General features: G+C 60.5%; 1 protein-coding gene across 4 annotated transcripts in view; it reads right to left on the bottom strand.

Moving 5' to 3' along the window:
* Window positions 1–360: 360 nt before the first annotated feature.
* The window catches only part of BRD1 (bromodomain containing 1), a 47,591-nt gene continuing 37,526 nt past the window's right edge, over window positions 361–10,425 (bottom strand). For 3 of the 4 annotated variants that reach the window (XM_037160165.2, XM_037160166.2, XM_037160167.2), the window contains 5 exons: window positions 4,257–4,392; window positions 3,805–3,932; window positions 2,764–2,873; window positions 2,506–2,660; window positions 361–1,746 (listed from right to left, as the gene is read on the bottom strand). In XM_037160165.2, the coding sequence (XP_037016060.2) occupies window positions 1,563–1,746; window positions 2,506–2,660; window positions 2,764–2,873; window positions 3,805–3,932; window positions 4,257–4,392 (713 nt within the window). In that variant the 3' untranslated portion in view covers window positions 361–1,562. Of the gene's footprint in view, window positions 1,747–2,505; window positions 2,661–2,763; window positions 2,874–3,804; window positions 3,933–4,256; window positions 4,393–10,425 lie in introns of those variants that run through there. The other variant, XM_037160168.2, reaches the window with a different exon arrangement.

Genomic DNA, 10,425 nt, shown 5'->3' with positions numbered 1-10,425 from the left:
GCCGTGGGCCAGCTGGGAGACACCCCGCGGGTGAGCGCGGGGAGCAGAGGCAGCCCACGCAGTGCTATCTCCCCAGACCACAGGTCCCCCGAGCCCAGCTGCCTGCCCGGAGCCCCAGATGGACGGACACCCAGGCCGGGCCTCTGCAGCCCGCCCAGGCCTGATGCCCTCAAGGGCAAGATTCGGCCCCAGCTGATGCCACCAAAAAAAGCTCGAAGTGTCACCATCCGCTCTGCGGAGACCCCGAGACAACACCCTCCCGGGTGGAGAGGCCGCACCTGCCTCAGCCCCGGGCTCTGGGCAGTGCCTTCGAAGGGCCGCGGCAGAGAAAAAGCGTCTGTCGGACACAGGACAAAACTATCAAAGGAAGACATTTATTTTCAAGTTTCTGTGGAGATGTTACAACAACTGAGACTGAAAAAGAAAAAAAAAACCCCTCAAACTACCAGTTTAAAATAAAAATATGATTAGCTAAAGTAATAAATAACACCACCCATGCCAGAGTGAGGGTGAGGGTGTGTCAGTGCCTGCACGAGCTGGCGGGGACAGGCTGGGGACCGGGACCTGGCCAGCCTGCAGGTGGCCCGCTGGTCTGCACTCGGGACGTAGGAATGAAATGGCCACACCGTCCAAATCTTGACTTTATTTTTTTAATATAAAAAAATGCAATTTTGGAAACCCACCCTACCTTTTCCCCCAACATAATGCTTTACCTCTTAAAAATAAAAATAAAGTACTAATTCTATGTACATCACAGGTACCATACAAAATGTATCCAAAGTCCCTATTGCTACCAAAGTGTTCCAAATCAAAGCAAGTCACAGAAAGGCCCTCGGTGTAAACAGGAGCACAAGATACAAAACCGGAGAACACAGCCAGTCATGTCCACGACAACCAACACGCCCTGCTCCAAAGCAAGGCGACCGTCTATGTGCCTGTATAAAAATGCATATCAATATACTTTTGCAAATTTATTTTTCATTATAAAGCAAATGAATACACTTTCTACAATAAATAATCCGCTCGGGGGCACCCCGTAGGCAGCTGGGGCGCAGGAGGCGGAGGAGACCAGGGACGGGACCGCGGGGCACGCCGCCCGCCCAGGGTGGCGGAGTGTTTTTGGTGATTTGCAGGTGGTGTGCACGGCAGAAGTTTATTCTCCCCCTTTCCACAAAGTACCATTCAAAATAATGCATTTTCTTTCTTAAAATACACATTTGTCATTGTAAATGTACATCCCATCTTATTAAATAACTGGTACTCTGTGTAAAGAGTATGATTTACAAAATTATTAAACATTCAAAAGTCTTTAAAAAAAAGCTATGGATCGAAGAAGGTGACGCCAGCGTGCCCCGTGCGTGGCCCGTCCCCGGCACAGTCCCACTCGGAAGACGCGCCCACCGCCAGCAGAGGCCAGCAGAGGCGGGCGCTGAGACGGGGGCGGTTCCACAGAAAACTTGGAAACAGGACCTCCCCCCCCCCCCGGGACAAAGGGCCACGGCACCAGCCCTAGAAGTCAGAGCGAGTCGGCCGTGAGCACGCCCAGGCGGGCGGAGGCGGCCTCAGTCGATGTCGCTGAGATCGCTGGCCGGCTCCCCGTGCACCCGGCTCAGGTGGCTCATGGCCCGGTCGAAGGCGACCCGCACGGCCTTCCGGATGCTGGAGTTCCTCCCCTCCATCATCTTCAGCTTGTCTATCGTCTCGTCGATGCCGAGGGGAACCATTTTGGACTTCGGGAGCCACTGCCTTTTTGGAAGAGAAGGGATGGCAACAGTGAGGCTGCCCGCACAGCCACGTCACCGCGCTTCAGGACCCTACCTAACCACTCGGACCCCTCTGGGGACACTGGTCACTGTGGGGCCCGGGGGGCCGAGAAGTGGCCACCTAGGCCACCAGCCCTGGCCAGCCTGGGGACTGCGGGGCGGACGCACAGCCCGACCTGTCCCCGCACCTCTGTGAGCGGCGGCTCAGGGAAGCATACCACCAGGTGGGCCCCTCCGCTCCTCCGTGACTTCCATGGGCCGCTGCGTCCAGGAGGCCCCGTCAGCAACCCCTGCCTTTCCCAAGTGATCACAAAGGCCAGCAGCGTGGCACACAAACCCAGTCCGGCCAAACGTGCCAATGCCAGCAGGTGCCCACGCAACAGCCCAGCCAGGTACAGGCAGGCCTTGCCCCTCCCCCACAAGCAGGTGCCACACCAGGCACACGAAGCAGCTTTGGGCACACAGGGCCACAGGTCAGCACAGTGAGCTGTCAGCCCTGAGAAGTGCTGTGCGTGGGCTGCTTCTGTGCCACCAGCCAGCTCACACTCCACAGTCTTCGGCGTGCCAGGGTCAGTACCCGGGGTGGGCCATCCGGGTAAGAAACGTACAGGGGGGCCTGCCCACCCACAGTGCCCAAGGGGCGAAGCTGTTGGGGCGGAGGCCTGGCCACTCGTGCGCCTCACGGCTGCCAGGGGTCCGGGGGCGAGTGCGCCGTCCGCACGCCGCCTGCGCACACACTCACCAGCTTCTCTTGTTGTCGAAGAAGAGGACCAGGAACAGCTTCTCGTCGGCTTTGGTCTGCATGTGCTCACCTATCTTCAGCACATCCAGCGGCGGGGCTGGGATGGTGACCCCGTTGTGGTGGCCGGGCACCCGCGGCATCTTGGGGTCGATGATCTGCCGAGAGAAGACACGCAGTCACACCTGCACGGTGGCCCCGGCAGGAAGTCCCAGGCCCCGGCTGGAGGCAGGTGCTGACGGAGCTCTCCCCAGGACTTACCAGGGCAGGGTACGAGGGGTAGCCGCTGCACTTGGCCCACACCACTTTCAGAGGCTCGAGGGCAGAGGCCGCGGCGTCTGTTGAAATCCACATGCTGCTCTGACCCACTTCTGCGAAAGGAGGGAAGGACAGACAGTGAGTCGCCTGGGGGACAGCAGAGCACCCGGCGCACATGAGGCCACCACGGACAGGCGCGCGCTCCAGCAGTCCCGCCGTCCAAACAGGAGGGTCCCGGTGCGTCCACCCCTGGCCTGAGTGTGAGGTCCTCACACCTCTCCCTCACCGCGTCACCTGCAGCCCCACCCTGGCCTCCTCACACCCTGCCCTCGCTCATGGGCCTCCAACCTCCAGGTTCCCAACATCTCTCCCTCCCAAGCCCCATACCTCCACCCTTATCCCCGTCTCCAAAGGGCCCCAGTGCATCTCCGCACTGACACTCCAAATTCAAAACCACAGCCCTGGCCCCCTCACCTGCTCTGCCCTCCTCACCCCTCCTCATCCTCGACCAGCAGGGAGCCTCGCCTCTCAAACCATCCCTGAAAGTCCACACCCACAGCCTGGCAACCAGGGTCCCTCCGAGCCCCCAGCCTACTCTCCATGCAGCCAGGCCCCTCCTGGCTGTTCCCTCCGAGCCCCCACCCACATACCCAACCCAGACTCTGCCCCAACTGTACAGCTCAGCTGTCCCCACCTGACCCAGGGCCTCCTCTAGGTGCTGAAAAGTGGGGAACACCCCCCCGACCCCACAGCTTCTCGCTGTCTCCCAGGTCGGCCTAAACAAACACCAGCAGCCCCTGCAGCGTTTCATGCCCAGAAACCACGTGGAGGCCAGTGCTCCCCACCGCGGCGGCCCAGGGCTGGCTGCACAGACCCACACACCCCCCCACACACACACTGCAGCTGGCCCTTTCCAGGAGGGCAGCCGGGGGTACACCCCCCAGGTAGAAACATGACACGGAGTGCAGGTGGCACCCGTCCCAAAGCACCGCCGTCGGGACGCGCCGGCCAGAGGACGCGAGCGGGGCCTGGAAAGGCGCTCACCGGCTGCGATCCTGGCCGCCTTGGCGTAGTTCCCGTTCTCGATGCAGGAGATCAGCTCGCTGCGGTCTTCCAGCGTGTGCCTGCGCACCAGGGCCGGCTTGCCTCGGCCGCACTTGGGGGCGTGAAAACTGCCGGAGGACAAGCACAGCTGCGTCACAGGGCGGCCCTGTCTGCAGCCCCACAGCCGCAGCCCTGCTGCACCCACCGAGCCAGGGAACATGGGGCCCCAGGCACAAGGCGGCCTCCTCGAGGCACGGGGCCAGGGCGGGGCTCGCCACCATTTCAACAAAGGTGAGCCTTTGTGAGAAAAAGACGAGCTACAAATTAAGTACAAATTTAAGGACTGTGTTTCCCTGTAGCTGGAATTCCCCACTTCCAGTTAAGTTCCACAAAACAGGTGCACGTGTGCCACGCACACCAACCCCCAGAGAGCACAAGCGCCGGGAGCCCACCTGGCGCCACACAGCGGGCTGCTGCTGGAGGAGATGCTGGACTCGGAAGCGCAGCGGCGCCGCGGCGTGGCTTTCCTCGCAGGGCCGCCGCCCAGCTCCTGCTCACTCCTCATGCCCCCGAAGCCATTGGTGAGACCTGCAACAGACATGGTGCCTGAGCTCCGCCGCCAAGGCCAGCATCTCAAGCACAACACCCCCCTGGAGCCGGAACCTGCGGTGTGGCTCGTGTCCACAGTCCCACCTTGGTCCTCTCACCCAAGCCCCCGGCACCCAGCACGGTGCTCGCAATGCAGGAGACATAGCACTTGGGCAATGAAATGGAGGTAACGGACCATCGCAGGGTTCAAATCAAACTGGCTCAGAGCACACCAGTCTCCAGAAGGTGTGCGTCTTGTGAACCGCGAGTGCTAAGCAGCCTCCACAAAGGCAAGGAAAGGGCGTTAGGTATTCACCCCAGACACACGGAGCCACGCACCGCCCGTCCGGCGCACGCTGGGGACGAGCCCTGTCAAGACAAGGCCACCATGAGTGGCTTCACACAGTGGAGCTTCAAATGGGAACAGAAAACCTAAGAAAAACCTCCTTTCAAAGGAAAGGATTCACAGAGCTTCGAAAACACTCCAAAACACTTCAACACCAACCACAGGTGCTGGCCCATCTCGTGAAGGGCTGAGGGCCAGGCCAGCGCTGCTCCCCCGGAAGCCGACGTCCTGGCAGGCGCTTCACCACAGCCCTTGAGAAGTCAAGGCTTCAGCCAAGGTCGATCTCAGAACCGAACCCCTGACCGCCCACCCCCCATCAGTGAGCAGGGGCAGCACCTGGCCCAGCCTGGCCACCAGCGCCAGCCCGGAGGAAACCGGGTGGCTCCTCCCACACTCAGCCATGTCCACCACCAGGGTCCAGCCCAGCTCCCTCCCCTGCAACACCTGAAGGGCTGTGCCTGTTTTTACTTTTTCTGAAAAATAAATCCCATTCATGCTAAAAAACTAAAAACCCATTTTTCAAAAGCATCATGAAGCAGGAGGTCGGATTATAGGGCTCGGTCACCCCACCCAACCGAACCAGGCGGACCCCCGTGCGCATGTGCTGAAGGGCTGGGCAGCCAGGGACGAGCGACCCTCTCCACGCCACTGTCCCAACCGCCTGTGCTCAGTGTCTACTCAGTGTCTCAAACCTTGTCACTGCTCTCTCATCGTCACAGGGATCTGCGATCAATGACCTTGGTTGACGTTACTACTGTAATTGCTATGGGGCTCCCCAAACTGCACCCACAGAAGACGGCAAACTGGGGGATACAGGTGGCGTGTTCTCACTGCCCTGCAGACCAGCCGTCCCCGTCTCTCTCCCTCACCTCGGGCCTCCCGTCCTCTGAGACACAACAGCATTGAAACCAGGCCGATCGATGACCCTACCTCGGCCCCTAGTGGTCAAGTGAAAGGAAGAGTCAACGTTTCCCACTTTAAATCAAAAGCTAGGAACGATTGTTTTGGTGAGGAAGGCGTGTTGAAAGCCGAGATAAGACAAAAGCCAGGCCTCCTGCACCAAACAGTCAGCCCAGTCGTGAAAGCCGAGGGAAGGTTCTCCAAGGAAATTAAAAGCGCAACTCCAGTGACCATGCGAGTGGTCAGCAGGCGAAGCAGCCGCACTGCTGAGAGGGTAGACGATCAAACCAGACGCAACGCTCCCTGAGCCAGAGCCCACTCCAGAGCAAGACCCCCCTCCGCTCAGTTCTGCGAAGGCTGGGAGGCGAGCAGGCCGTGGGAGAGATGCCTGGAGCTGGCGGAGGCCGGCTGACGCGGCTCAGGGAGAGCAGCCGTCTCTGCAATGCGCATGTCCGGGAGCGGCAGCAAGTTGTCCAGAAGGTCCACTGAGATGCCGCTGAAGGCGGCTTCAGTCCTCCGCCGACTTCTACACGGCCTCCTAGTGCAGACGAACAGCCTCGCACCGGAAGAGGTCGCCGCCATGGACTTTCAAAGCTGGAGTGGAGAAGGCCCTGCTGGCTTCCAGCGTCAGGGACGGGCCGGCTCTCCTGGGAGGGGCTCATGCAGCCGTGAGGCTCGGTGGAAGCCAGTGCTCCCTCACCACCGGCCGACCCTCGGGCTCCAGGAATGCGCTCGTCCGCTCTGCCTGTGCTCTGCAGATGGACACCAAAGCCTGGCAGACGGCTCGCCTGGGCACAGGACGGTTTGCCGAGCGAAGGGGGCCCACGGTGCAGACCTGCTGCTGCTCGGAAGAGAGGGCTCTTCCCAACTCGTAGGCTCACTGGCAGTGCACCCGGTCACCCAGCAGCCCTCTGATGGGGACGGACAAGATGAACGTTGTCTTCGTGCCTTTCCACAGCTCTTGGATCACGGACTCATTCTGACTTTCAAGTCTTACTGCTTAAGAAATACATTTTGCAAACCTTAGCTGCCGTAGTGATTCCTCTGATGGATTGGGGCAAAATCAGGTGAAAGGGACTCACCATTCTAGGTGCCATTAAGAACATGAGTGATCCGTGGGAGGCGGTGACGACAGTGTGGAAGGAGGTGACTCCAACCCCCTTGGCTGGCTTTGAGGGTCATGACTTCAGGGCAGTAACTCAGGATGTGGTGAAGACGGCAGGAGCGCTCCAGCTGGAAGTGGCGCCCGAAGATGGGGCTGCATCGCTGCGATCTCGTGACAGAACTGCGCAGGTGAGCAGGTGCTCACGGGGGAGCAGAAAGTGGCTGCTCGACATGGAGTCCACTCCTGGTGGAGACCCCGTGAAGACGGCGACCTGACGTCAGAGGACTCAGACCCCACACAGGGCAGGTGACTCAGCAGCAGCGGGGTCTGAAGCCTGACAAGGCCTGTGGTGAACGTACATGCTGCAGAGCCACTGTTCCCAAAGGAGGAGTCAGCTGACAAGAGCAAGTCACTGCCATCTCACTTTAAGAACGGCCCAGCCAGCCCCCTTCGGCGACCACCCCGGCCGGCAGCGACTGACCACATCGAGACACCACATCGAGACGTGGCCCTTCACCAGCCAGAAGGTGACAGCTTGCTGAGATAATGGTCAGCATATTTTTTTTTGCAATAAAGCATTTTTTAATTAAGGTACACACTGTTCTCAGGCATAATGCTGTTACGCACTTAACACACCACAGCGCGGCGTACGTGTGGTTCCTATGCGCACCGAGACACCCGTGTGGCTCGCTCTGCCGCAGATCTCCACCGCGGCGTCCGAGACCGGACCGCGGCCTCCCCCGCTGCTCGCCGAACAGACCGAAGACACGCATTTTCCCCACGCAGATTCATCAGACGCCTTGTCGCACCTCTGCTGGACGTGACACCACCAGCTCTAAGGACATCCTACCTCTGAGTCTAAAGCTAACTCCTGTCCGTGAGGAGTTCCCACGGACAGAGTGCTGTGCTCCTGTTGTAACCTGCCACTTGTAAGCGGCTACCACACCCCACCGAAGAAACAGCAGAGCTGACGCACGGGACAGAGCTGGCCCCTGGTAACCCCTTCCCACAGAAGACCCGACTCAGCCCCACGCCACTCCCAGGGGGAGGAAGAGGAGGAGGAGCAAAGCAAGAGGATGGCCCGCATCTCCCCTTCAGGGTCCTCCAGGGTGACAATTCTCAGGAGAGTGCAGAAGGTGCCGTCCGGGGCCACTGGGATCCCCGAGAACAGAGCGACCGTCTCCTCCCTCAGTCGAGTTAGAAACACACAGCCCGCCCAGCCCAGAGAGACAGAGCGCCCAGGACGCAAGACCCGGGTCTGAGAGAAGGGGCCACAGTCTCGCCAGGGCATGAGCAGGCCCAGCACCAACAAGACTGCAAGGCCACTGCCCATGCCCTCAGGAGAAGACCTGGGTGTCACGGGACCTGAACCTAATCCATCATGCCCTGTGACAAAGTCTAGGCATCGAGGACACAAGCCACAATGCTACTCTGTGCAGCTTCCAATACGGCTGAGGGCCACACACCGCATCCAACTCCCTGAACTTCCACCATGTCTTCGAGACTCCCTCTGATGGAGCTGAGAACTCCTCCCCCAGCAGAGCAGAAGCAGACTGGGCCTGGGCCACAAAGCCTCTCCAAACAGAGACGGGAAGGGTCTCTCCACCCACAACAGGCACCTGGAAGCACCGGGAAGAAGCTCAAGCAGGGACCTGAGGCGGAGGACGAGGAAGGGGAGGTGGCACCTCTCCCCGAACACTCCTGGGCAGGGGCTGGCCCGGTGCGGTGCCCAAGTGGAGAGGAGACGTGTCCGGCCCAGGAGACTGGCACTGAAACACAGAGCAAATCCACACTCTGACATCCACTAGCAGATGACGTGCCTGGGGACAACAACCTAAAGCCAGGCTCCCAGGTGACATTAAGGGTTTCAGGCTGAGATGTGGGGAGGCCACACCCTAAGCAGTGGGGGCAAGCATATTTCCCCCCATCCTTCTGAGAGCACAGAGGACACACACCAGGGTGGCAAGCAACCTACATGCAGTTTCCACGTGTCACTTGTGAAATGTCACCAGCACCGGTCACTGTCAGGTTCCCCCACTGCGACCCCTCCCATGAGCTGCAGCTAGGAGCACCCACCAGCCACTGCTCAGAGCAGAAGCGTCCCTCAGCCAGGGCCCCCGCACCCACGTGACCAGCGGGGCACAGCGTCAGCAACGGCCTCGGCAGGAGGGACGTTCTGAGTTCAGGTCAGGTCAGGTGCTGCGAGAGTTAAGATGGGGCAGCTCTCCCAGGCAGGCCCACAGCCTCCAGCATGGGAGCTGCCCCCTGCCCAGGTCCACCAAGGGTCCAGAGGACCTCTTAGGGGACGGAGGCAAGATCTCCTCTGCCCCCAGAGGCCTGACCAAGCCCAGGTCACCCTCGCTGGGCCCTCCCGCTGCCCCGAGGCTCTCCCAGGGCTCACCGCGTGCCCAAGGAGGAGACTCTTCAGAGAGAGAGAGCGCTCACCGAGGCTCAGCCCCGAGGCTCAACCTTCAACCTGAACTGCCTGCGTGGCCAAGCAGCGCGAAGCCTCCCAGGTGTGAAAGCCAAGGCCCACACCTTACGACACTATCACCAGTCCTTGAAGAACCTTCCGTTGGCAGCTGGGTGAGAGGCAAAGCCACGAATGGGCTGCAGTCACTGCCGCCCACCCCAGGCCATGTGGTACAAGCAGCCCCCCAGAACATGGCCCGGCGTCAAATGTGCGACCAGCTTCAGAGGCCAGTGGGCACGGTGACTGCACTCAGCCTCCCCGGGCGGTGGGACAAGTGCACTGTCTCCTTCGCCCGTTTGCACCTTTCCTACTGGCAGGAGAACGGTGTTATGTGCCCATGTTGCAGTATTTCTGTAAAAACACCAAGCACCCGGCTCCCCTGCTGGTTCCTGGACCGGCTCCAAAGATGCCGGGGGGGGGGGGGGGGGGCGGCGGCAGAAAGCCCACAGGGGCTGCCTCCCACCTCCCAGATCAGCTGTGGTGACCAGAGAGACAGGCCTGCCCGTCACTGCCCCTCGGGGACAGCCGGGGGCACGGAGACAGAGCTGAACAGGGAAGGAGGTGCGGAGGGCCCCGGGGCACAGACCCTGACAGCTGAGGGCCTCCCATGTCATGTGGAGCACTCGGGTGCATCTGGCCCGGTGTGGCGCCGCCGAGGGCACCACCAGTGAGTCCACTGGGGATGCAGGAGCCACTCGGAGCCACTCCAGTGACTGAGGCTCACGCCTGTCCACAGGGAGAGCCATGGTGCCGTCCCAGCCAGCTGAGCTGGTGCCAGGCAGTTCCACCTGGCTCCGACTTACAGAGGGGACAAGTCTCCATGGCTGGTTTTGGTTTGGAGGGTGGCTAGACCGATGCTTCCAACATCATCCAAAGAATTACGTGAAACACAAGGTGCAGTGATCTGTGTCCCGTAACGGCCACTCAGCAGAGACCCGACCCAGGTTGAGAGGAGCAATTAGGGTCCAAAGACTGATCTACCAGCAAGTTAGCGGTGAGAACGGGAGCCTGGTCTGACTGAAGACGTCGACATACCAGCCTCTGCCCTGCACAGATGAGGACACAGGAGAGGCCCCTGCCTCTGTCCCTCGCGCACACCCCACCACGTGCTCGGCAAGAACCACAAGAGGGGACAAGGAGCACAGAAGTTCCAGCCTGACGGTCCTTTGTTGGAAACATGAGCGGTCACCAAAGACAGGCGCTAGGGCA

Source organism: Artibeus jamaicensis, unplaced genomic scaffold (genome assembly GCF_021234435.1).
Source record: "Artibeus jamaicensis isolate MK-2021 breed Jamaican fruit bat unplaced genomic scaffold, CSHL_Jam_final contig_233, whole genome shotgun sequence".
Lineage (NCBI taxonomy): Eukaryota > Metazoa > Chordata > Mammalia > Chiroptera > Phyllostomidae > Artibeus > Artibeus jamaicensis.
Note: the sequence above shows the minus strand (reverse complement) of the source record. Positions and strands in the feature narration are given on the sequence as shown.